Source organism: Miniopterus schreibersii, assembly GCF_964146895.1.
Source record: "Miniopterus schreibersii genome assembly, chromosome: 14".
NCBI lineage: Eukaryota > Metazoa > Chordata > Mammalia > Chiroptera > Miniopteridae > Miniopterus > Miniopterus schreibersii.
This window is the reverse complement of record NC_138114.1, coordinates 19,836,982-19,863,113: the sequence shown is the minus strand read 5'-3', so window position 1 is coordinate 19,863,113 and position 26,132 is coordinate 19,836,982. Positions and strand designations below refer to the sequence as shown.

Sequence of the window (26,132 nt, the reverse complement as noted above, 5' to 3'; positions counted from 1 at the left end):
ATGCCAGCAGGGTTGTCGAAGGGGTAGTTAGAGATGAGTCTGGAGTTTGGGGGCGAGGGCCAGACTGGGACAATAAACACGGATGCCATCTGCAGAGAGGGAGCCTAAAGCTGGCCTCTAAATGGGAACACCCAGGTGGGGAGGCCACTGTCTCCTGGCTGGGCTGTCTCTGGTCCTGAAGGAAAAAACTGTTGTGTCTCCCTGTGTCTCCCATGCTTGGGTGACTTTTCTTTAAATGTAAAGCGGGGTTTCCTTCCTCGACAGAATTGGTTCCGTGTGTGTATGAATCTATTTATTTTATATTATCTCAATCAATCAAGGATCTGAAATATGCAGAATAAAAAAAGGCCAGATGATAGAGAAAATATAAAATACTAATATGTAGGCCTAAAGGGCTTATAGAATCACTAGAAATGAGCTTCCTGGCCAAAGGAAAAAGGGAACTATCGTGTGTTACACTGTCAATGTTTAACAGAAGAAAACATATCAGTTCTTCAGGGAAAGTCACTTTTCCCCCTAGCTCTCAGCTTGAAAAGAAATGGTAAGACTTATCCCTCCCCCGAGTAAGGGACTTCTTCCTGCCTAAGTGCCTTCAGACTTGAAGCGAAGCAGCTCTTCCTGGGTCTCAGGCGGCCAACCTTCCTACAGGAACGACACCGTCAGCTCTCCTGGTTCTCTGTAGAGGATTTGGAGCAACAGAGCTTCATGCTGGCTTATAAATATCAATTCTGTGGCCAAACCCAGGCAGGCTTTACGTTGGGGAAGACCATGGATGCATCGTATCCCCCTCCTGGAAGGGGAGCTCCCCTGGAAGGGGGAGGTGAGTCCCCCCAGGGCCCAGGGAGGGTTCTGGGCCCTGGTGTAAGGGATGCCTCTGCCCGCTGCATGTCTGCTTCCCGAGGGCAGGGGCTGTGTCCTACCTCCAGGGCTGGGACCACAGTAAAGAGTGAAGTTACTCTTGCCACCTTCTTACATACCAGATAGTTTGCTTATTTATTATGTTCACTGTCTGCCTCCCTTTCTAGAATGAAGGCAAGGACTTTGTTTTGTTCCAAATACCTGGAACAGTTATTGGCACATAATAGGTGTTCAGTCAATATTTGTTCGATGAATGCCTGAATGAACGAACAAACCAGGTAGAAAGCACCGCTCCCATCCTGCCCTCATGTCCCTGCTCCCGGCCTGACCGTCTCCATGGGGGTCATGTTCATGGTCTGGAGAGGCTGCTGGAGGGCCATGCTGAGTGGATGCTGGGCGATGCTGGGTCCGAGGTTCACCTGGCGGACAGTTGAGACAGAAGGAGGTTATTTTGCTCACATACCAGGCTGACATTAGACTAATCTGGATGATGTCTGAGATCCAATCCACTTTTTTGGAAGGAGAGCAGATGCCCTTCCTTGCCTTTCTGGAAGCTGGGATCGTAAACAGAGTCCCTCCAGCCAGCATTCCTGTGCTCTTCTGTGTGCCCGGCCTCGGGATAAACTTACTTTATGTTTGTATCTCACTTTATGTTCAAAATAGCCTCATGAGGTGGGTTTATTAATCACCATTGCTCATGGAAGAGACCAAGGAGCCTATTCAATCACTCATTCACTCATTCATTCAACAAACACTTATCAAGTGCCTCCATGTGCCGGCCCCTCTGCAGCACACCTGAGGCTGGTCTCAGAGCTCATAGGTGACATAGGATCTGGACCAGGCCCATGATGCCAGAGGCCACGCTGCCACTCTCCTGCATCATTGCTGGCACCCTGACCCCACAGCAGCTTTCATTCAGATGGAGAGGGGCAGGACCAGGGCATCTGGCTTCCTCTCACAGAAGGAAGAGACCGCATAGAGCACAGGCATGAGGGGAAGGGCCCCGCCAGCCCTGTGACTTACACCTGCCGGAAAGGGATTTGACAGGGCCTGGGGCCCACCGCAGCTTTCCCTGCACCTAGATTGGTCAGCATCTGGGAGTTCTCCAGAGTGACTCTCTTCCCAGAAAGAAACTTGGGCAGCACTTTCACTGGCAGGTGGCAGTCTGCGCGGGCGGGGACGTGTGGTCAGAGGTCCCGGCCTTGCCCACGGGTCAGGTCCTGGCTGTGGTCTGGGGTTTTCCTTCAGGAGAGCCAGCAGAGCAGGGAAAGCCCAGCCCAACCTCTGAGGCGGCATCACCGTGCTAGCAGAGCTGTGCCCCTGGCAAGGCCACAGTGGGGGAGCCTGGGGCTGCACGCTTTTCCCTGGGTTCCTGGGCTGTGGCTGGTGGAGGAGTGGTTCCCACCCAAGTGCCACAGAACAGGCCTTCCCATGTTCCTTCCCTGGGCCTTTCTTGGAGGTGGGGTGTTAAGATGCAGACTCGAGCCAAGCTGCCTGGGTGGGAAGCTCAGCTCCAACCATACCGGACAGTGCAGTGCTGTGCCTCAGTTCTTTCCTCCATAAAATGGGGAGAGTAATAGTGTCTGACAGCAAGCACCAGGTAAGTGTCAGCTAATATACCTTTCTGTTTCAGACACAAGTTGATGTCGTCAACACGATGTGTGGCTACAGAACTATTGACAAGGAGGTAATGTCTGTGAAGTCTCCAGAAAGGTTGCTCTTCCTGTCCTATCCCCAGGGTGATTGGAGGGGTTCCTAGGGGTGAGGCTCCTGGCTGCTGAGATTTTCCAGCATTTCAGGCTTTGAACAGGAGCAAGGGACTGCCAGGGTTTTCTACCCCTACCCAGACACAGAGGGGCTCAAGGAGCCAAGAACCCCCTAGGCTGGGAGAGGTCACCTCCTGGGGTTTGCCGAGCACTTGCTGTGGACTGGTCTGTAGGGCAGTTTGTGTGTCCAGTGTGCTCAGCACCAGCCTGCCTCTGCCCTTGAAGCCACCAGTTCAGATAGCTCACACTGGCTTTCTCAGCCTGGGACCCAGGAGTCCCTGGAGGACAGAGCCCTTTGGGGGATCCCTCCTGGGTCAGCTTCCTGAGCAGCTCCCGTGGGCTAGGAGAGAAGCTGGGGTAGTTCTGAGAAGGGAGCTGAAACTGATGACTTGAGATGCCTCTGAATAGTGGTTTTCGAAGTGAAGTCCCAGACCAGCAGCAGCAGCACCCCTCTGGGAACTCAGTAGGAGTGCACATTCTTGGAGTGGGGCTCAGAAGCTGATTCTGATACACACTTAAGTTGGAGAGCAATAGACAATAGACCAGCAGTGCTCTCAGGCCATCAGACCCAATGGCCAGTTTTTATACTAAACTCTTGGTAATGCCCTAGATATTATATTGAAAGGAAATCCATAGATAATGTAACCTACCTACATACCTAATTTCAAAACAAGTGACAATGATCTGAGATGGAAGGAGAAACAAAATAAAACGTTTTTAACCATATAGCACATTTCAACATGTGAGTGCTCAGGCACTAGGTAGACGCAGCAGAAGACCCAACACAGGCAGGTGTTTGCTCCACAGGGGCAGCTGCTACCCGGAGGGCTGGGGTCTTATGTTGGCAGCTTGCATACCAAGGGCATTATTTTTGCAGTTGACATGTTTTTTAAAAATGGCCAACATTTTTTGATAAAGTTGTGAACAAAATAAAATATAATCGTTCCTTAATTTACACAGTAGTATTTCTGCAAAATTCAGTGTACATAGTAAAACCACATGGCAAACACTTTGGTTTTCACATGTGCGTGGAGTTAGGCTTTTGGCTCAGATAATTATGAATGAGTTTCACCCACATGAATGCCTGGGGGACATCTGAGAGGCAGGCAGGCAGGCAGGGAAGCTGCTGGTGAAGTAGGATTGCCCTGAGCTCTGAAGTCCCTCAGTCCCCAGCCCCATTCCTGTGACAACCAGAAGAGCCACCACAATGTTCCAGTGCTCTCTAGGGAACACAACTGCCCGTTGAGACCCAGTAGCCTAGAACCCAGTGGTCTTGCCACATGCATATGTGAAATGGGTTCAGGGAGGTTGAGGGACCTGGTTGGACCTCAGATGAGTGGCGGAACTGGGACAGGGTTCGGACAGGCGAGGCACTCAGCCAGCTCCTTCCACGCAGCGCCTCGTTGTGCAGAACATCATCTATGTGCGGGGCTGCACCAACGCTGTGCTCATCTGGTTCATGGACAACTACACCATTATGGCCGGCCTCCTGCTGGGCATCCTGCTCCCCCAGGTGGGCTGGGCCCCACTCCATTCAGGCAGGAGAGCTGGAGGTAGTGGTGGTGGGCGGGCTGTGGGTTCAGATGAAGGGTGGCTGGTGATGACAGAGTGCAGAGGAGATACGAAGGGGCCAGGTGAAGGAGGCTCTTGTACCAGCAACCTAGGCCACCCTGCAGGGCTGAAGGGCTGAAAGGGGGCAAATGGCAATAGCATTGCTTTAAAGCTCTTCTGAGTGCTTCACAGGCACCGCCTCCGTCAGTTCTGTGAGGTAGGCACTATTATACCCATTTTGCAGAGGAGGGGACCAAACCTCAGCAAGGTTAAGTGACTTGCCCAAGATCCTCTAGATGGTGACTGGCATAGCTGGGTTGGAGACAGGAATCCCAGGATGGAAGAACCTCTGCAGATGGGGCAAAGGGTCTCTGGACTTTCCTGGGAGGGCAGAGGAGGGCCCTGGGTGGGGCGGCTTGGGCAGTGGGGGTGCTGGGGGAAGGCTGTGCTCTGGGGGTTTGCCAGGTCACCAGAGCCATGAGTGCTCATGACTGGCTGCCCGAGTTTCTGGGGACTGGAAACCGCCAGAGAGGGCTGTCCAAATCCCCAGCCGGCTCTCACCTGCCTGCCCCTTCCCAGTTCCTGGGGGTGCTGCTGACGTTCCTGTACATCACCCGGGTGGAAGACATCATCACGGAGTTCTCGGTCACTGACGGGCTCCTGGGGCCTGGCGCCAAGCCCAGCATGGAGGCGGCAGGCACTGGATGCTGCATGTGCTACCCCAGTTAGGGCTGGCCAGGCAGCGGCTTCAGCAGGACTGTGCCAGCAGAGGACCTCATTGTGGGGGCTGGGTGGGACAGTGGTCTTTCCCTCCAGTTGGCACTGACCAAAGCCCAGGCTCTTTGTTCTGGTGGCCAGCTCAGGCCTCCCATGGCCACTGCCTCCCTGAAGGACAGAGCCTGAGGCCCTCCCCAGCCTGGGTTCTGTGTCTGCTCACAGTGCTGGGCATGGGGAACAGGAGGCCCTTCCCCAAGCCTGGGCCACTGGGGAAGCAGGAGCTCCGTGCCCAGCTCAGGGCTTCTTCATTTCTGGCAGTGCCTTGGCCTCTGATGTTTATGCCCCTCTGGGCTGTTTTTCAGTGATTTGTAAATGGAGAGAGAGGAGACCAGGTGTACCCTGTGGTGAAGGAGGGAAGGGTGCAGACCCCAAGTCCCCAGCCCCTCGGGCATGCCCCAGGGGCAAGGGTGGGCCTGTTTCTCAGCCTCCAGGTGCCTTGAGCCCTCTCCAAGGGCTGCTGCTTTGCTTGACCCTGTTTTTTACATGATTTTGCAACATTCATTTTGTACAGTTAACGGGAGTTTCTGACTGATCAAAGCTGGGTGTTTCCATGCACTCCACTCTTGCCTCTCGAAGCCAGTTTATTAATCAAACAATAAAGACTTGATTTTTCTCTTTTGTCTTTCATTTATGCTGTCGGGTGGGGAGGGGCAAGGAAGGCCTGAATGTGGACTTATAGCCCCTTGTTTGTGCAGGATTGAAGGGGTCCACCCTGGGGCCAAGATTTGGAACACTGAGGCCTGGGAGAATCTGCAGCTGGCCCAAGGCTGCCTGCTCCCAGTCTGGAATGGCCTCTCCCGTTCTTTGGTGTTGCCACTTAAGGAAATGGCTTTTCCCAGCTGTGCTTGTGGGCTGGGCCTGCAGCCTGTCCTTTCTGCTAGGAATTTGCTTGTGGGAAACCTCAGGGGAGGCAGAGATGACTACCTACTTTACAGACTGGGAAACAGGCTAAGCCACCTATGGCATGAGGCTCCTCCTCTGGGAAGCGAGACAAAGAAACTAGGGAAGTCAGGGGTCTGGGAAGGAGCAGTGCCCACAAATCCACAGTGGCTTTTGAACTAGAGCAACCCTCCCTCCTTCAGTAACCAGCGTATTGTTCCCAGGGATTGGGGTGGGGCGGAATGCCTTGTAATGTCTAGCAAAGCTTGGTGCCGACTGCCCCCTGCTGGAGACAGCACGACCTACGTGGATTACTCCACCCATGCCTTCCTGCCCTAAGGCTTGGAGTCTAGATTTCCTATGAGGTCTTAGTAGCCAGGGCAATAGAAATAAAACAGCAAGAGCCCTAAACCCGATGAACTTAATCTAAGGGTGTTAAGGGAAATGTCCATCACACCCAAGAGTTAAGTGGCTGGATGCTTGGTCTGCCATGTGTACGAGCCTGAACTGTCTGATGTGCAGGAAGGGGCAGGAGAGGGATTTTCAGGATAGAATGCAATAGCAAACATCAGCAATCATACTTTGTGTCTAGACTTGTCTAAAAATCTTACATATATTAATTCCTTTAATTCTCACTACTGTATGTGGTAATGCTTGTTTTCTTCATTTTATTGATGGAGAAACAGGCACAGAGCAGTTAAATAACTTGCCCAAGACACACGGCTTGACAAAGCCATGGCGTGAGCCCAGGTAGACTCTCCAGGGCCTCAGCCCCTCTGCTGCCTCTGTTGCCTCGGGTGGGTATATGGTACGAGGTGGGCACAGCCAGGGGCAGCTGCAGCCTCTGCCTGGTCCCCACCTTGACCTCTGGACTCGAGGCCAGGCCGAACTGTCTGGCTAGTGGCCTCATGGCTCCCAGGCTCTGGCTGTTCTCTGAGGATGCGCTGTGTTCAGAAGGGTGGGCAGCTGCCTTTGGGGCAGCAAGAGGGCATTTGGGACCACACTGGGTGTATTTATCCAAAGTCACTTTACCCCGGAACCTGGAAGCCTCCGGTCACCTTGTCCTCCCTCTTTCACTGCCACACACCGACGCCCCTCTGCCTCACCCTGCTGCTTATGTGGATCAGGGACCTGGGGTTGGTGCCCTCGCATGACTGAGCTCCAGTGGACACTTTAATTTTTGTCCAAACCTCAGCCACTCACCTCTCCAGGAAGCAAAACGGAGCACGTGGAGAGGACTTTCTCAAGCCTGTGGTTGGAAGGCCCTCTTATTGCACCCTTGTGTACTCAAAAGCCAACGGCATCCTCTGCCCATTGTCTCACAGGGATGGAAGAATGGCCCTCAGCGAGCCCCTTTCCCACACCATGGTACACAGAAAACGACTATTGGTGCAGGTCACAGTATTTGTGAAATGAGAGATTTGTGGGCTTTGATTTTGGACATGTTTGTTATATAATTAGAAGAAAAACAACAATAAAATGCATTAAGGAAGACTGGCTTTGTAGAAAAATCCCCAATACAACATTCCCCAAACTTATTTTTTAACAGTTTATTGAGCTCTACTTAACATAAACTGCACATATTTAAAGTGACAAATATGTCATTGATGAAACCATCACCACAGTAAAGATAATGAACATACCCATCACCCTAAAAAATGTCCTCTTGCCCGGCTGGCGTTGCTCAGTGGTTGAGCATCGACCTATGAACCAGGAGATGATGGTTCGATTCCCAGTCAGGGCATATGTCCCTGGTAGGGGGCATGCAGGAGGCAGCCAATTGATGATTCTCTCATCATTGATGTCTCTCTCCCACTCCCTCTCTGAAATTAATTTTTTAAAAATATTTAAGAAAAAAATCTCATGTTTTTTAGTAATTTTTTCTTTACAGCCCTCCCCACCAGCCCCCCACTCCATTCCCCGGAAACCATGTGTCTGCTTTCTGTCTCTTTAAATTACTTCATATTTTCTAAAATTTTATGTAAGTGGATTTATACAGCATGTATTCTTCATTTGTCTGGGTTCTTTCACTTAACATAAGTATGTTCAGATTAATATATTTTGCAGTGTGTATCAGCAGTCCATTCCTTTTATTTCTGAGTGGTATTTAATTGTATGGATGTACCATAGTTTCTTTATCCATTCACCTATTGATGGACATTTGTCTTGTTTTTATTTGTTATTGTTATTACAAATGAAGCTGCTGTGAACACTCATGTACATGTCTTTATGTAGAATATACTGTTGACCCTTGAATAATGCATGGGTTAGGGGTGCGAACTCCAGGGCAGTCAAAAATCTGGGAATAACTCTGACGCTCCCAAAACTTTAGTCGGCCCTTCACATCTGCAGATTCAACCGAGAGTCCAAAGCAGTATTTTTTAAATCCTCACCCAAGGATATGTTTTCATTGATTTTGAGAGAGAGGGAGAAACATCAATTGGTTGCTTCCTGTATGTGCCCTGACCCGGGCTCGACCCCAAAACCTGGGTAGGTGCCCCAACCAGGGATCGAACCCACCACCTTTTGTGCACGCGATGATGCTCCAACCAAGTGACCCTCCTGGCCAGGGCCCAAAGCAGTGTTTTGGATCCTCAGTTGGGAATCTGCAGTTGGGAATGTGAAAATACTGCTCTCAACCTGCAGTTGGTTGAACCTACGGATGTGAAGCCCATGGATACACAGGGCCGACTTATTTATTGAAAACCTTTCTTGATCTTATCACCCCTCTAGCACTGCCCTATTTCTCTCCTTCCTTCTCTTCACAGCTGCCACTTAGAAAGACTGTCTCTACTGTCTCTGACTTCTCTCACTCACTCTCAAACCTCCCTAATGGGACCTGTCCCCACCCTGCCAGCCAGATTGCTCTTATCAATGACCTTCTCCTGCCCAAGTCCAATGTTCTCTCCGTATCTCCCCGACTTGTCGGTGGCCCTTGGCTAGCTGGGCGCCCTCTCCTCTCTGAGCGCTCTCTGTCTGTCCTCCAAGACAGCAGCCTTGCCTGGCTTGTCTCTTACTTCTGTGGCCCACCCTTCTCAGTCTCAGATGTTGGTTCCTCTTCCAGCAATCCCTTAGCATCCGAGGGCCTCGTTTGTCTTTTCTGTCTGCACTCACTCCCTTGGTGAGCTCCTCCAGCCTCATGGTTTTAAAAAGTCCCACAATGGTCCAGCTGGTGTGGCTCAGCGGTTGAGCATCGACCTAAGATCCAGGAGATCTCGGTTCAATTCCCGGTCAGGATGCACGCCCCGGTTTCGGGCTCAGTCCCCAGTAGGGGGAGTGCAGGAGGCAGCCGATCAATGACTCTCTCTCATTGATATTTCTCTCTTTCTCTCCCTCTCCCTTCCTCTCTCTGAAATCAATAAAAACATATTTAAAACAAAAAGCCACATTCCCACAATGACGTTTCTCCCTTGGACTCATATATCCACTGACTACCCAACATCTCCACTTGAATGTCTAATAACAATGGTCATCCCTCACCTAAAGCTTCCCATGCTCATTCCTTACTTGTCTTAGCTTGGGTTCTCCTGAAAGCTGACCTAGAGACAAATGCTTCATACAGATAATTTACTTAGGAAGTGATCCCAGGGAGCAAGAGTGAGGGACAGGAGGAAAGAAGCAAGGAGACAGAGCTCCTTCGTGAATGCATTATTGCATTGGCTATGGCAATGCAGTTCCTAACCCCCCACCCCCACCCCTTGAAGAGGCCTGTGAATGAACTTTCCACCCCGGGGAAGAAAGAGGGGAGACATTTCTCCATCAGCTCCCATTAGTGAAGAGTGGCCCCACAGGCACTAACTCCCCTTCCCTTCAGGTTGCTCAGGCATGAGTACCAAGCAGGCATTTCAAACTCTTGCCTCAGAGGTGCCCCAGGGAGGCTGGAAGTAAGGCCCTGCCCATTGCCCCTGCTCAAAGAACTGGATCCCGCAGCCCCGGATGGAATAAAGTATGGGGTCAAGAGGATTTGGAGTGGGGCATAGAGGTGTCTGATGCCCGCTGTATCCCCAGCACCTAGTCCAGTGCCTAACACATAGTAAAAGAGATCAGAGTTATTGAATCAGGGAAAAGAATGAATGAGAATGAGCTGGGGAGATACTATCCATGGGGAAATAAACTCCAAGAAGCCCTGACCACCAGGCAGGCCCTAGCCTTTGTCCCAGACAGCCTAGGGGATTGGATGGGGCCAATGCTTACAGCCTGGACACTAGGAGATGCTGGGCCATGCTGGGACCCTGGGATGGACCTGATCTCTGAGAGGACAAATCCTTCTTTGGTGACTTCTCTTCACTGCCCCACAGAGTCAATCAAATAACAACTGCCCCCTTTCCATACCTGTTGCGTATGGCTCTGTGCTCATCTCTTTTCACCCACCATGGTCCAGACTAACTATGCTATAGAAATGGGAACTGGGATTAGGAGGGTTAAGGAACATGCTGAGGGGCCCATCTAGGAAGCAGTACAGCTAGGGTTTGAACACGTCTCACTCCAAGACCCTTGCTCCCCTACATTGTGCTGGCCTGGCATTTGAGGTTCTCTCTACCACTCCAGCCTCATCCTTGAACCCTCGCTCCAGTCATCAGGTCCTTGGACTTAACCCAGTTCATTCTTAGCTCACATGGTTCTACTTACCATATCACTAGAAAGATCCAGCTCTCAACTCTTCCACCTTCTCCCTCCCCATTTTCTCCAAGTCTCGCTTCACTTATGTGTTTGGAGGAATTTGTTTTAAGATCACCCATTTTGTAGATGAGGAAAACTGAGGCCAGACTAGTTTAATAACTTGTATGCCAAGAGGCTCTGCGAGCAACCCCAGAGTCTGGCTCCTTTCAAGCCCCTGTCCTGTCTACCACCCTCCTGGGGCCTGGAAAGTGCCTAGAAATATTATGGTGCTTCTCTGTCTGGCACAGGGTCCTGACTCCCAACAGTCTTTGAGTTGTGGGAGGGAGCCTGACTTTCAGTCCTGAGAACCCGGGAAAGTTCAAGTCTTCTGACTTGGCTGCATGCTGCCACTAGGTGGCACTGCTGGCATGCTGCTTGGAGCCCAGCACTGAGACTCCACCCTCTCCACCTCCCAGAGCCTGGGCCCAGCTGGGTCCCAGCTTGAGTCTGTCTCCGCACTACTCCAAAAGAATGGGCCACAAGGTAAGGAAGCCTAAAATACTATACGCATCTTCATATAATAGATGCTCGATAAATAGTTGTTAAATGAATGGCTATTCTAAGAAGTTGGCATAGATGAGACTTTTCCATCCCTATTTTATAGCCTAAGAAACTGAGGCCAGATACTAACAACAGTTATAGGTTACTATTATCGACTATCAGTAGGTCACTATGTGCTGGGGGCACCGAGCTCAGCTCATTTTATTCTTCATCCTATTTAGTCATAGCAAAGAGGCAGGTGCTTTAATATTCCCGTTTTGCAGGTGGGAACACTAGGGTTTAGAAAGGCCAGTTAGTGGGGTAAAAGTAAGGACCAGGATTTGAAGCCCTCTGCCTGCACCTGATCAGGATCACCTATTGGTTTAGTGCCTTCTTTGCCCACCCCCCAAAAACCCCAGGTGAAGCCCCAACCCTGCTCAGCCAGCACAGCTTCAGCCCCGGGCATCATGTGACCACCAGAGGGCGGCCTAGGTCTTTAGACAGCCAGGGAAGGCGCTGGCATGAGGCTGGGGAGCCGGCAGGTATGAGCAGTGCAGGCCGCTGGGCACTAGGGGGCAGTCTCCTCCTTTGTGAAAGGGGAGTAACCACCCAAACCGAGCCTGGTGGGTCCCTGGGCGAGTGAAACCACTGTCAATTTGCTGCCCTGTGAGGAGGGCTCAGCACCCACACCCTGGCCCCACACAATGAGTAACAGCAGCGACACAGCGGTCATCACCTGGATTATCTCCCTTACTGATTTGCTTTGTGCACTACCAGTGCCCCTGACAAGCAGGATTTTGCTCTGCTTGGTGCACTGCTGTCTCTCCCAGGGCTCAGGTCGCTGTGTCCGGTGCATGATAGGTGCTCAATAAGCAGGTGCTGACTCAGGGAGGGGAAGTGGCCTGGAGCAGGTGGCAGCTGTGCTGGGCCGGGCCCCTGGGACTCGGTGGGTCCCATGTATCTCACATGCGAACCCCAGAGGGCCAGGCTTGGCATGTTGCACTGGCTTACTGGCTGTCAGCCTGGTCAGATCTTTGTCCCCCTCTGACCTCTCTCTCCTCTCCAGGGGGAGCATCTCAGGGTTCCTAGGCTGTGATGGCTCAGGGGGTGGCCATGCCAGATGTAAGGATTCCCTTTGCTCCCACCTGTCACCCTGCCCATGGCTGTGCTTCCCCCTCCCCCTTCCTGCTCTTGTGTCCTTTCCTTCCTCCATCTGCCACAGCAAACATGGTGTGGCTGCTCCTCCCCTTTCCAATATCTAATGAAAAACCCAGTGAAATTGCTACAAATAGAAAAATACCTGCATCAACTTAAGAAACTAAGCCTGTGTTGGAGGCAGATCTTGTAGCAGCTTCTAGAAAGGACCCAGACTAAGACACCATTAGCAAGGGGCAGGTCGGGGCTTGGCCTCCTAGTGGGGTTTTCATGGCTGGCCTTAGCTGTCCTCCTGATGCTGGCTTGGGCAACGCTGGGGAGCCTCTGGAGCAAGGCAGTAGAGTTCCCCTCAGAATCATCTGGACCCTGCTGGCAGCAAAGTGGGTCTCAGAAACCAAGTCCAGTGAGAAGAGCTGCTCAAAGGCTCCCGGCCCGTGTGACCTGGACTAGAGCAGGGTCTCTCACAGGGAAGGGGAATATTGGACAAGGCTTGGCTGGGTACCACATACCCCGTATCTCCCACCTTGGATCTCTGAGGAAGATTCCACCAGCGTCTCAGGGTCTATGGAGCCAGGGCAACCCACATATCCAAAAAGGCCCATAGAAACAACTGTTCATTAGAGGAGGGTCACCAGGAGGAAAAAATGGGCCTATGGAAACAGGTGCCGCAAAGAGAAGGGAGGGCAAGAGGGCAACGGCTACATCTTACATCACTGTAGCTCTAGCTCCTCCCAAGACATGCAGGAGGTGCTCAGCAAGTGCTTGTTGAATGAGTATAGAACTCAGAGTATAAACATCATTAGCAATAGGTTTTACTGGCCAAATGAGAGTAATTGTACCCTAGGCTAAATTTAAGATATAAGGGGATTCTATTAAATAAGGGCAAGAGACAGTGGTAAACAACGAATACAGTAGCTGAATTACAATTTGCATTGGATGCAATAAGTAGTAGACCTGAAATGTAAAAATCAAATGAATGGTACAAAGGACCAGATGGAGAAACATTCCCAGGATGCAAAGGAAACAGATAAAGACAGAGCATTACTGAGAGCACACGAGGACAAGGGCCACAGAAGCCTGGGATAGATGAGTGGCTGCTTGGGGTTAGGGCTGGGGTACGGGCGTTAGGGGGTGACAGCTAAACGGTAGACGGTTTCTTATTGAGGTGATGAAAATGTTTTCAATCGACTGTGATGATGGTTGCACCTATGTGTGAATATATTAAAACCATTGAATTGTGCATTTTAAATGGGCGACTTGCATGGGATATGAATTATATCTCAATAAAACTGTTAAAAAAAATCTATGACTTAAAAGTGCAACATGTCTAGGTAATTTTACAGTTGATTATAGCGTTGATAAGGCAGTACAAGCTGCTCTAACTTCCCTCCTGAAATCTCGGGCTTCACACAATACAAATTTATCTTTTACACACATAGAGACCAAAACAGCTGGCCCTTGTTGGTGGGTGGCTGTCTCTCAATGGTAACGCATGTTCCTTCCACCCTGTGTCCCCACCGTCTTTGACAAATAGCTTCCAGGGTCAGTGCTGAAGAAGAAAGTACAAGGAAGACAGAAAAGCGGAGGTGTCCATGGCTCAGGCCTGGAAGGGGAGTGGTTTCCCCGCTCCGCTGGCCAGTACTCAGTCCCATGGCGCCCTAACAACAGGGGGGGAGAGCGGCTGTCTGCTGTGGGCCCAGGAGGAAGGGAAATGTTGAGTTCTAACCAAATTTTGAAGAATTGAAACTTCCTGCTGTTCAAACTTTTCCAGATTATTGAAAAAGATTGAAAGCTCCATCCAATCCACTTATTTATTTATTTATTTAGTTATTTATTTATTATTAATTTTTAGAGGGAGAGGGAGAGGGAAACATCTATGTGGGAGAGGCCGCCCCCTGCACGCCCCCCCCCCCCCGGAGATGCAGCCTGCAGCCTGGGCCTGTGCCCTGATGGGAATCACACCGCAACCTGTCAGTACACAGGGCGATGCCCAACCAACTGAGCCACACTGGCCGGGGCCAACCCACTTTATAAACAAGCAGGACCTTAATAACAACACTTAATGAGTATGATACCAAAAAACTATAGAACAATTTCACTTAAAGATGTAGATGCAAAATTCGGAGCATACAAAGTGAAAACTTGAGAGATCTGTCAACATAAGAGTAATTTAAAAGACAAATATCACATGATTTTGTCAATGATTCCTAAAAAATACTCCTGATAAATTCCACAGTGATCCCTGACAACTCTAATGTAGGAATGCAAAGACTATTATTACTAGGCATGCTAAAGGCTTGGAGTGGAATAAAAATTGTTCAGGACAGGAATAATAGAGATGAAGTAAAGGGCTGATCCAGATAAAAATGGGAAGTGATTTAGACGGAAAATAAAATTAGATGATCAGCAAACTTTTAGATAGTAACATTTTATGGCAGAAGAAAAGGTAGTAACATATTTAAGATACTCAAGGAAAGAAAATGTGAGCTAAGGGTTTTATATCCAGCAAAACTGACTTTAAAGTATAAAAGCAGAGACAAACTCTTATCAACATGAAAGAACTCAGAAAATATTGTTCCCATGATCCCTTCTTAAGGAATCTACCAGAGAATGAGCTTCAGACAAGCAGACTGACCAGAGAGACATCAGCATAAAGACTGATGGTAAATATTAAATAAAGTTACTTATAGGATGCAGTGGCTATATAATTATAGTGCACAAGGAGAATGGGAGAGCACATGGAAAATTAATTTAAACCATTTTCAATAATCACACTGGTGGTGGTAGTGTTAGTATAGCTATTTTAATACTGTTTATGTGCAGAGTGGGGTAAAGCAAATTAGTGTTTATGGGATATTCTAATCCTTTCAATGCCTATGTATTGGTAACCGGGAATCTTAATGTGAAAGAAAGGAGTGACAGATGTGATACAGTAAAGTTAAATAAAAATTCTGTGATGTTGGATTTGAATGGGAAGACCCGGTATGCACTGTTAAGGTATTTCATCTTAAAATATTTATATTTTATTTCCATGTTCTACCTCTGCCCACTGAAAAGACCTGGATACAATGACCAACCCAGCAGCAATGAGTATTTCTAGGCCCCAGGTTGTAATGTTGACATGCCATTTTCCCATGGGTGGCTTAAAACAGTGGAAATTTACTGTCTCCCAGTTCTGGAGGTTAGAAGTCTGAGGCCCATACGCTCACTCTGAAGCGTTAGGAGAGGATCTCTTCCAGCTCTCTTTCCCAGCTTCTGGAAGTGTCTGGCATGTGGCAGCATGCCTCTGATCTTATGATGTTCTCCCTGTGTGCTGCCCTTTTCATAAGGACACCACTGATACTGGATTAGGGAAAACTCTGCTCCAGTATGACTCATCTTAACTAATTACATCGGCAAGGACCCTATTTCCAAAGAAGGTCACATTTTGAGGCACCTAGGGGTTAGGAGACTTCAACATATGAATTTGGGTTTGTTTTTTTTTCCACAATTCAACTTATAATATAACATGTCAGAGGGCATGGCTGGCTCAAGGTAGGAGCTCTCTGAGGTGGGCTGAGGGTAGGGGTCTAGGAGTCTAAGCATGTAGGGAGACATGTTCAGGTGATCGACTTTGGGGTCTGGGCTTTTTGGGAAAGCAGTGTAACCAGGAGGGAGGGGTGTCTTGGAGGAGGTAAGAGAGGTCACCTGGGATGTGTCCCGAGTTCAGGGGGAGCACTGGAAGGCCGGAGTCTACAACAGCGAGGAGGACTCTGGAGTTTACAACTTCAGGGTAATGTCAAGTTCTAGGGTGTGGGTGGCTAAAGTGAATCAAAGGTGAGAGTCCTGGGGCTGAAGGAGAGAGGTGCCAGTTGAAGTTCCCAAGGGGTGCTGAAGTTCCCCTGAATAATGGCAGACCTCGATGGTGAGAAAGCAGTGTGATCCAGGTGTCAACGTCCTCATAAATATGGGGTCATCAGAATGTTCCATGATGACTGTACTCCTCAGAGAAAAATATGATTTTATAACAAAGGTGGAAGAGCAAGGATGGTTGGGAAGTTTCTGAGGTGTCAGAGGAGCCAATGCTCCCGCCTTGCCCCCAGCAGACTCCTCACTGGGGGCAATTCATGATGGAGAGGTTATCTAGGAAGGCTTGGGGGGGTAGGAGGGTAAATTGTGGGGGGAGATCAAGGGAGAGACCAAGGAGATGGAGAAGCTTGCAGTGGCCAGCTGGTGATAAGAGGACCAAGAAGTGGGATTAATTCCAAAGGGCACCTTGGAGTAGAGGGGTTTTGACTCTCAGACAGCAGTAGCCCAGCCTCCACTCACAGCCCCTGCTCCCCACTAAAACACCCCATCCCGTCTTTTCTCAGAAAGTTCTTCCTTGTGCTGGGTCCTCAACCATCTCCTGGTAACTTCCTGTTCTCTTCCTTGAGGCCCGGGGGGGGAATGGACCCAGATGAGGGGGAGTTTTCCAGAGCCCTCAGTTCTACAGGCACATGGGTTCGAGTCCTTGCCCTTCAGCTCAGCCATGAGCAGAGAGCCAGGCGTGGGACTATCCTGGCCCTGGCATGAATGCTGATGCCACCTCAAACTGCCTTGCTTTTGAAGCAGCAATTAGGATACACAGGCTCTGGGAACCCCTTCTTGGCCACCTGTCAGCTGTGCAGTTTTGAGCAGGAACCCGCACAGCCTGGACTTCAGTTTCCACATTTGAGCAGCGAGGGTGAGGATGACATTCTCACTCCCTCTGGGAGAAGCCTCTCAAGGTTACAGGTTCATATGACTGTCTTTCCATCTCATCTCCCCCGATACTTTCACTTTGCCCACAAAGTCTTGGGGAGGACTCTGGCAGGTGTCCAAATACATTGTGAGCCATTTTGTGCTTTATCTTTACAGCTGGGAATCTGGGGATGAGAAGCGTGAGCTTGTCCGTCGGTCAAGCTGCGGTTGGCTCTGGCCTGGGAGCTTCACAGCCGGCAGCATCTCCTGAGGGGCAAGGCCTCCATCCTTGGTGCCAGCGTCTGCCCTGAGCAGTCTCTCTCAGGCTGCTTTACAAGTGCCCTGAGGTCTTAGAATTTATGGAACTTCCCCCCTTGGGGAACCCTACCCCCTACCACATGCCCATACTTGGGGGTGGGGGGATGCTCTTAACATTAAATTTCTCTAGCGCCTCCTTGCTGGGGCTGGGTGGTGGTAACCTCGGGGCCTCAGAATCCAGCCCCCGGTCCCAGCCCAGTCGCGGCCACTCTAGGGCTGGGCACGCTGATGGGCGGAGACGAAGGGGAGCATTGTCAGGGCAGCCTCCCAGCTGCCCGGCTGGAGGCTGGGGGGCCTGAATAGCTTCACAGCTCTGGGCAGACGTGCTGAATGGGCGCTTGACCCCTCCCTGGCGGTGGCCCGGAATGGATGACATTTTCATTGCAAACTAACAAGGGGAGAAATCCAATTACCTTACAAAGGGGCTGCGAAGGGGCCTCACAGTCTAGGGAGAGAAGGGGAGGGCAAGAAGGGGAAAGGGAAGGGAGAGGGTGTGAGTGTGTGTGTGTGTGAGTGTGTGTGTGTGTGTGTGTGTGTGTGTGTGTTAAAAGCCTCAGCCCGAGGAGGCACGGGGGATAGGCCTGGGGGCTGGAGAGGTGGAACTGGGGGCTTCTAACTCATTTCTCTTTGCCAGACAGTCCCCCTGGGAAGCTCCAGGTCCCCGGAGGCTCCGGGCAGCCAGGACTGCGGGTGGCGCAGGAGAGGCCGCAGCTCCCCTCCGGCGAGCCTCAGCCTCTCGCCCATCAGACCGGGTTGAATGTCAGGCACCCACCGCACACCTTTCGCTCTCACCATACCCACCTAACTATTAATCATTTTCCTTTAAATTTAAAATATATTTTTTAAACAGTTTTTAAAAAGGAAAGCTTATATCCTAAATGCAAATAAAAGTAGAAGATAATTCTAAAAATAAATTTAATTTCAATAACCCAGTGTTGTTAAACCTCAGCTAGGTCTGGGGTGGCCAAGGGCTTTGGGGCTTCCGGTTCTCTGAGGGTAAGTGGGTTGGGAGTGGTAAGGGCGGGGGTGGGGGTGGGGGGTTAACAAGTGTTTGCAGCAGCAAACCCAGACTTCCCCTGGGCCTAATCCAGGAGAATTAAGAGGATTAAAAGAGAGCACCTCTTTCCTTCAGCAGTTCAAACAACAGTTCCTGTTCCTATCCCTAGGCCCTCCCAGCCCTGGCCCCGGGGTGGCGGGCCTGACAGCGGCTTCAGCCTGGCTGCCCTTAACCTTGCTGCCCAACTACTTCGTGGGGAAAACAGAGGCAAAGTGACGATCTACTGCATTATTGGTCGGGCCTGCTTTCTGTGCTTTGTGGGGTGGTCACTGGGGTCCCAGGAGTTGTGAGGAGCCTAGGGCAGGTGGAGGATGATGGTGGTCCCAGGGCAACAAGAAAATTTGGTCTTCCACTCTTCCTCCCCTTCGGACTAGGGAGGAAGGGAAAGCAGGTCTCCTTCTGGAGGAAATTAGCGTTTGCTTCCTGCAGCCCAGCCCGAGCAAATCAGCTTTCAAAAGGCTGCCTCGAGGCCACACAGCTTGCCCCTTTGTGCTTCCCTCCCCATCGGCTCTCTCCCCATCTCCAACTAAGTGAGCTCTCTAGCCCAGGATGCAGGAATGGGAGTATCCTGAGGCACAGGGACCTGGGGGCATTGGAGGAATTCAGAATTTTGCAGACACCCTGCCAATGCCCTCTCCAGACTAGGGACATTGCCTGCATATCCTGCATATCCATGGAAGTTTTGGGGGGAGTTTTGGCACCAGGAGAGTTTAGGCCCAAGGATGGGACAACACTGCCCCCCCCCCCCCCTGCAGAAATTTAGGCAAATTGGGAAAAGCTGAGGAAGGTGCAGTGCTTGCTAGGGGTGTGTGGCTCAGTTAAGCCCCACCTACCTCACTACTGGCCAATCAGTGACCACTCTGGGCTTTGGGGACTTCCTGCTCCCTCTGCTCCCCCAGGTCATCCCTCCTCTCAGAATGGGGAGGGGGGAGACTAGGGAGATACTAGGGAGATGCAAGTCTGATCCAGAGACCTAGGGGCACCCCCAGGTCTTCAGGGGGGTCTCTAATCAGCTGCTTAGGGGAAGAGGCAGAGGGGGAGGTCCAAGATGAGGGTAGGCTGCACATGCTGAAGCAGTCGAGGAAGCTTAGAGAAGGTGAAAAGGGAAGAATCGTGGCCAGTTAAAGCAGGACCCAGAATTCCCTAAGCATTACTCTGCCTAGTGTCAGAGGAGTCCACCCTTGGAACCTTCTCTATGACTCTAGGAGAGAGCTGAGGCTGGCTGGCTGGCTTAAGAACACTGGCTAGTCAGTGGCAGAGCTCACGCTTTATTTCCTTGCCATTTACTCACTTCCAGGCTCTATTCTTTGCCTACTTTTGGCATTTGACCCTGTTTAAAGCTTTATTCTTTTTACACACAGACTTTCTTGGCTTCCAGGACACCACTCCCTTCCTGGCCTCTTCCTATGTCTCTGAGCTTTCTACGTGTGTCTTCTATGGGTCCCAGCCAGGCCTCTGCTGTCAGGGTTGTGTGTGCGTGTGTGTTTAATATATAAAGTCCCTAGGCTACAGGTGCCTTCTGGAATAGCGTAACTTGTCAGTGTGGTCCTATCCACTGAATGTGCCCAGAGTTCATGCCTTAGCCTTCTCTCCCCTGATGGCTCCCAAGTTTATTTCCATCCCTGACAACTCCCATGGCCTATCAGATACACCTACTTGACGTCTCAACTCAAAAACATGAGACCCTCAACTGGACTCGTGTTTTCTCTGAAGTTCCCCCTCACCGTGCAATTTTCTGTCCCGGGCTCCCAAAGTGGAAATCCCTGGGCCCTCATTGATCCACCTCTGTCCTGATACCTCTCATCGCCTTTCTGACCAACTCCTCCCCACACCCATGGTCATACTGCCCCAACATCCAGTCACCAAGGTGGCTCTGCCTCTTGAATGCCTCTTGCATCAGCACCTTCCTCATTCCCTAGGTCTCCATCCTTTCATACTTGACTATTGAAGTAAATTCTTAACAAGTGTCACGGCTCAGTCTTTCTCCTGCAGCCAGAGAGCCCTCTAAACCCAAATCTTAGCACAGAACTCTCCCTGCTTAAAGATTTCTGTGCCCCTCTCGCACCAAACCCATGTTACTTGCTCTTTGCCTCCCACACCCACGTGCCCATATACACTCCACTCCATTGTCAGTACTTACCTAAACACTCCTTCCTCGTATTTACTTATTTTAGAACCTGTTTCTTTTCCATCAACCTTATTCCTGTTTTCTGTTTGAGAGGTTGTTGGAAAAACAGCTTAAGACCACTTAGTGGTTGTTCCTACCCATCCGTGGCCTGAGCCCTGGAGCTGCAGGCCAGTCTTCAGCTGTGGGCTGAGGGCGCCGATCTTCAGCAGGGAACCGGGCAGGCTCAGACCTGTCTGCCACCTCAAGCTGAGTAGCAGTAAATTCAGAAGCTGAAGCAGCCTACTCACCCTGGAGCTCCTCCTTGGTCACAGCCTTTTCAGCAGCGGCCTGCTCTTTTTTTTCAAGCTCTCTGGGATTTCTGTAGAAATAGAGATCAGGCATGACCTCCCACGGTGGTCATGGTGATGGTGCAGTGCATGTGTAGAACCTCCTGGGCCAGCATCCAGCCTATCAGACCTGCTGAGTGAGCTCCCTTGACGCTGCATGGGACATCAGTGTCCACAGGGCACAGGGAAGGCCTGTGTTACATGGAGTAAGCATAGGCAAGTTAAATAGGAAGCCTCTGCTGAAGGCTGGTGGTCAGCCCTGGGATTAGTAACCACCAGAAGTCAGGGCTCCAGAAGGCTGCCTGGACCTGGTTAGTGAAGGTTCCAGGGACAGGACTGTCTCTAGCGGCAGCAACAAACTTTAGCACAGTCTGCTCTCAGTATTCAGGATATGACACTGATGTCAGCTGGGTTTTTGATGGCAACAATGGCACGAACTGCCAGCAGAACCCTATCCCAGGTCCTCTTCAGCTTTACGATGTAGACACCATAACCTTTTCTGTTGTAGGTATGCTGTTTCAGTTGGAAGTCAAGGTTGGTGCCACCTAAAGGGGTTTCTGCAGCAAAGGATTTGAGAACACCATCCAGCTTCCCTGGGAGAACATCAAGGACCCCAGACACTGGAAGTTTCTCTTTGAGTTATGATGAGAACCTGGAATAATGCTGCGTGGACCGCTCTCTGGGCAGCACAGAAAGGCCAGAAAATATTTATTGAATGTCAGCCTTGAGTTAGGCCCTATGCCCAGTGCTGGGGGAGATAAAAATTAGACAGATCTTGGCCCTGCCTTTGCAGACGTGGAGTCTAGTCTGTGTGCTACTGTACATGCTGTTCAGCCAGGCAGACATGCACTCCCATCTGGAAAATGCCTATTCATAAATAGGAGAGCTTACATTTTCTTCCCACAAACCAATGGGGCTACACAAATGAATGAAGAGAGCACGAAATGGTAAATATGTGGGTAAATAGAAAATACTTTAAAAATATAATTGTATAACCCTGGCAAGTTTGGCTCAGTGGTTAGAGCGTCAGCCCACAGACTGAAGGATCATGGGTTCGATTCCCACTCAAGGGCATTTCCTCGGTTGCAGGCTCAATCCCCAGCCCCAGTTGGGGCGCATGCAGGAGGCAACCAATCGATGTCTCTCTCTCTCTCTCTCTCCCTTCCACTCTTTCTGAAAGCAATGGAAAAAATATCCTTGATTGAGGGTTAAAATATATATTTAAAGCAAGAATATAATGAGATAATTGGAGGTTTATAATATATGTAGAAAATGCAGGAGAACGATTGCACGAGGGATGGAGGGGGAGAGTGGAAGTGTACTGGCTGTGAGGTTCTTACATTACGCATGGAACGTATGATATTATGTGATGGCAAGCTGTGTGACATGTGACATGAAACAAGCATGTTGCAAATGCCAGGGCAGTAACTAAGAGAGTAGTAAGTATAGCTACTAAGCCAACAGCACAGATAAAATGGAGCCTGGATGCTTCCTTCGGTGGGAGGGAGCCCCATTAGCAGAACACACCTGGCCTCTCTGCTCTCCCCACAGTGGGCTCTGGGGACCACTGAGGGGCTTACTGATTGGCGAGTCAGACCCATGTGGCCCAGCCCTTTTCTCTGGGGGTACACATTTCTGCGGTGCCCTTGTGAGCAGGGGAGGCTGGTGCTGGTGCAGGGTTGCCTGTGGTTCTCTCACTAAGTCTAATCCTAGGTTTCCACTAGGAGGCCCACTTACCCACGGCCATGAGCCATGTTCTTCTAAATCCACTCCATCCATAGTCAATGTGCTATTTGGTCTCTAATGTGCTTCTTTATCTAATTTCTTAATTGGTTTAGACATCAGTATTTATTGAGATACACCCCCCCTCCCCAGTCACACCACAGCGGGTGGCTGGCAGAGCCCAACACTGTCTTGTGCAGGTGACCTCAGGGGCCTGAGCCCTGAGTCCTGGAACAGAGAGGTAGTAACAGGGGAAAAGGTGAAGAGGGTACATGGGTGCTGGACCTCTGGGCTCGCAGAGGACTGAGGGTGCCTCAGCTGAGCCTGGCAGGGAGGTGGGCCCCCAGCTTTCCTCCCCTCACACCCTGCTCAGGATCTCCAGTATCTCCCCACGATCCTCTCAACCAGACAAGTCATGGCAAAGGCACAGGTTGGGGGCAGAAGACCTGGATTCCTTGTCCAGCTGGGCCACTAACTCACTGTGTGACATCAACCAAGTTATGCCTCTCTCTCCTAGTCTGGCCTCAGTTTCCCCATCTAAAACAGAAGGGTTATGCTAGATAATATCTAACAGTGGCTCCGCTGGCCTTTCTCGTTTCTGTGTCTAGACCAGAGACTTCAGCCTCAGGCTATATCTAGACTTATTTAGTTTGGCCTATACTGTGTTTGAATTTTTTTCCAGTTAGTTGCTAACATTAGGAAGATTTTTACATATAAATCTGAATTTCCAGCTTCTCTTGAAAAATTCTTAGTCTTCACTGCTAGAAATAATAAGCTGGAGTTAAGCAGCAGATGACTCCTTTAGGGGTATGTGGCCTCTCCAGGTGACCACAGTCCCCACTCGGCCACCACCATTCACCTTGCCTGCCTGCCCTGCAGCACTTGCTCTGGGGCCTCAGCACAGACAGTGGGGAAGCTGTGATAGGAACCAGGTCTCTGGATTCCCAGGCCGGTGTGATATCTGCTATATGTTGTGGCCAGTCGGGCTCTGCTCAGATGGGACAGGAGAGATGAATGACAGTATTTCAGAGCTGCCTGAGGTTACACTGAAGGAAACTGGACTTGGGGTGGGTGAAGACATGCAGAAGTTCATGGGCTCAGTGTCCCTGGTGCTCCACAGTGGACCCCAGTGCAGGAAACGCAAGCAGAATCAGAAGGTCCCCTGGTCCCTCCCTGGGTTTTCTTCCTCCTGTCCCCAACTAGCTGAGCCAAGAGGCTGGAGTTAAAACCCCTCCCCCTCTGGCAGCTTTACAGATCCCCCTACCTCCTGCAACTCCCCACTAATGTGGTTAAATCATTGTCAGAGGCACAAGGTCGGGTCACCAGATGGCTGCCCCACGCAGAGGAGGCCAGTGGTGGTGTAGGGGGTGGGAGCCCATAGGAGTCTGTCCTGCCTTCTATCTCCACAGCCCCAGATCCCACACTCTCCAGCCCTGGGGACCCCAGCTGTACTCCAAAGGGCTCTATCCCAGATGATGCTGAAAAGTAATCTCAGCTCTGGCTGCAACTTGGCCCAGGGAAGGCTCGAGGACTATGGGGTCAGACAGCCCTGGGGGTGAATCCTGGCTGCCCACCCACCAGATGTGTCCACCGAGGTAAATTACTGAACACTCTGAGCCTCAGTTTCTCCACCTGTCCAATGGAGCAAGTAATAACTCCTACCTCTCAAGGTAAGGATGCAGTGACAGAGGGGTGCGGAATGGCAGCAATTGGCAGGCTCTCCGTAATTATCCATTTTCTTTCCCTCCTCTTGGGCCCCAGAGAGCTGGTCCTGGGAGTTCTCCGCTAAGCTGCTGGGTCTCAGTGTCCTGCAGGCAAAATAGCCTAGAAATGAGAGCGTGGACACACAATATAGTGCTTCTACCTTGTAATGATTAACCCCTTAGACTACTCACAGTTCACAAAAGCCCACTCCGTACACCTTCGAGCCCCCACAGTCGTTGGGGTATCTCCAGCCCCATTCGTAGATGGGAAAACCGAGGGGCTGAGCGCTTCAGTGAGCTGCTCAGGGTCACAAAGCTACACGGGGGTGTACTGTCCGCTTAGGTCTGGTCATGGGGCAAGGATCTGCCTTCCTGAAGACTCAACTAGCTTAGTAGGAGAGAGTTGCCATGTTTAAGGGGAGGCTCTGGCTGCCCCCGTCTCCCATTCCCACCCCCAAAATAGGGACCTCTTCTCCCCTGGTCGCTGCCCCACCTGTAATACTCATGCTGAATAGGTCCCTGCTTCTCACCTTCCAAGGCAGCAGGAATACCACCTGCTCCGGGAAGCCTTCTCTGACTTCACCCCTGGTGATCTTCTCCTCTCCGCCCTGACTTCTGTGCCACTTCCAGGTACTCACTTCTCGAGCCCATGGGGCTCCTTACCTGCCTGTTCAGCAACCTCTGTCCCTGAGTGGAAGGCTGGATGACAAACCCTTGGATGGTGGGATCCATGCTAGATTGGCCTCAGCCCCAGCCTCTGTGCACAGACCGCCCTCCTCCTTCCCCTCCCCTCCCCCCAGGGCAGGATGCAGTCCACAGGCTCCAGTACACGCGAATGTAACCCTTTAGCAACACGTAGCAAAGCTTTACAAAGCACATACCTTCTGACCTAACACTTCTAGGACATTTTCCTAAAGACATAATTTAAAAATATGTATAAAAATGTTCAACTTAGCCCTAGCCGGTTTGGCTCAGTGGTTAGATGTCGGCCCTCTGAATGAAGGGTCTCGGGTTCGATTCCGGTCAAGGGCAGGCTTGATCCCGGCCCTGGTCCGGGCGCCTGCGGGAGGCAACCAATAGCTGTGTCTCTCTCACATCGATGTTTCTCTCTCTCTCTTTCCCTTCCACTCTCTCTGAAAAGCAGTGGAAAAAATGTCCTCGGGTGAGGATTACAAAAAAACAGTTCATCTTAGTGTTATAAATAAAGGGCAAAAAATAGACATAACTTAAGTACCCAATAGGGAATGTTTGGTTAAATATATTATGATACTGCACCTGAATGCTCAGAATATATGTAGCAATTAAAATGACAAAGTAGGTCTACTATATTGCATTGGCACCAAAAGATGGTCATAATACACCACGTGTAAAAATATGATTATAAAACAAAACTTATAGAGTGATTCTTTCTCTCTCTTCATATATGTATGTGTGTGTGTGAGTGTGTGTGTGTGTGTGTGTAGGTAGATATAGGTAGATACATAGAGATATAATATCTATCAAACGTTAACAGTGTTATCTCTGGGTAGTGAGATTAATGGGTGATTTATGATATTTTGCTAATCTACACTTTTCTGCAGTGAGTTACTTGGGAGATTGAAGAAACAAGGAAAACATTTATTTTAAAGTTGAGTGCCACAGATTGGGCTCCAGGGGCCTCTCTGTAGAGAGAGGAGACTGAATGAGGCCAGGTGAGGCCAGGTGAGACTAGGGAAGGGGTGGGCAGCAGGGGCAGTGTGGCTGGCTCCAGTCAAGTCCAAGCCTCGATGAATGACATCAGGTTTGGTTCTTGGCCTGGGCAGGGCACTCAATCTTCAGGAGAGACCTTGTCAGGCCAGGTGATTGTCCCACCCAGCCTGCACCTGCTCCATTAATCTTCCATGTCTGGACCTGGTCGACAGAGCCCACTCTGTCTGTTGACCTAAGAGGAGGGTGCCAAGGGCCCAGGGAGGGGCTCCTGCTCCATACCTGCCGTTGCTCAGCAGCTGGGCCGGAGCCCTCACAGGGGGCCAGGTTTGTCACAGCTGATGGATGAGGCTTGCAGGAAGGCCA

The 26,132-nt window shown here is 50.6% G+C and overlaps 1 protein-coding gene and 1 pseudogene across 4 annotated transcripts in view; one reads left to right on the top strand and one right to left on the bottom strand.

The window, feature by feature from the left end:
• TSPAN15 (tetraspanin 15) overlaps nucleotides 1-5,568 on the top strand; it is a 49,312-nt gene extending 43,744 nt beyond the window's left edge. Inside the window, exons 6-9 of one of the 3 annotated variants that reach the window (XR_014000287.1) lie at nucleotides 2,492-2,545; nucleotides 4,021-4,137; nucleotides 4,755-5,113; nucleotides 5,186-5,568. Coding sequence is in view for 1 of the 3 variants with exons in the window: in XM_081158605.1 (XP_081014731.1) it covers nucleotides 2,492-2,545; nucleotides 4,021-4,137; nucleotides 4,755-4,904 (321 nt within the window). In the remaining 2 variants the exon portion in view is untranslated. Of the gene's footprint in view, nucleotides 1-2,491; nucleotides 2,546-4,020; nucleotides 4,138-4,754 lie in introns of all 3 variants that reach the window. The other 2 variants (XR_014000288.1, XM_081158605.1) reach the window with 2 other exon arrangements.
• The window catches only part of LOC308567311 (small ribosomal subunit protein uS2-like), a 558,798-nt pseudogene extending 533,986 nt beyond the window's left edge, over nucleotides 1-24,812 (bottom strand). The window contains exons 1-3 of the transcript in view: nucleotides 24,719-24,812; nucleotides 24,040-24,201; nucleotides 20,639-21,248 (exon numbers count right to left, since the gene is read on the bottom strand). The product of the transcript in view is annotated as a small ribosomal subunit protein uS2-like (transcript). The remainder of the gene's footprint in view (nucleotides 1-20,638; nucleotides 21,249-24,039; nucleotides 24,202-24,718) is intronic.
• Nucleotides 24,813-26,132: the final 1,320 nt, after the last annotated feature.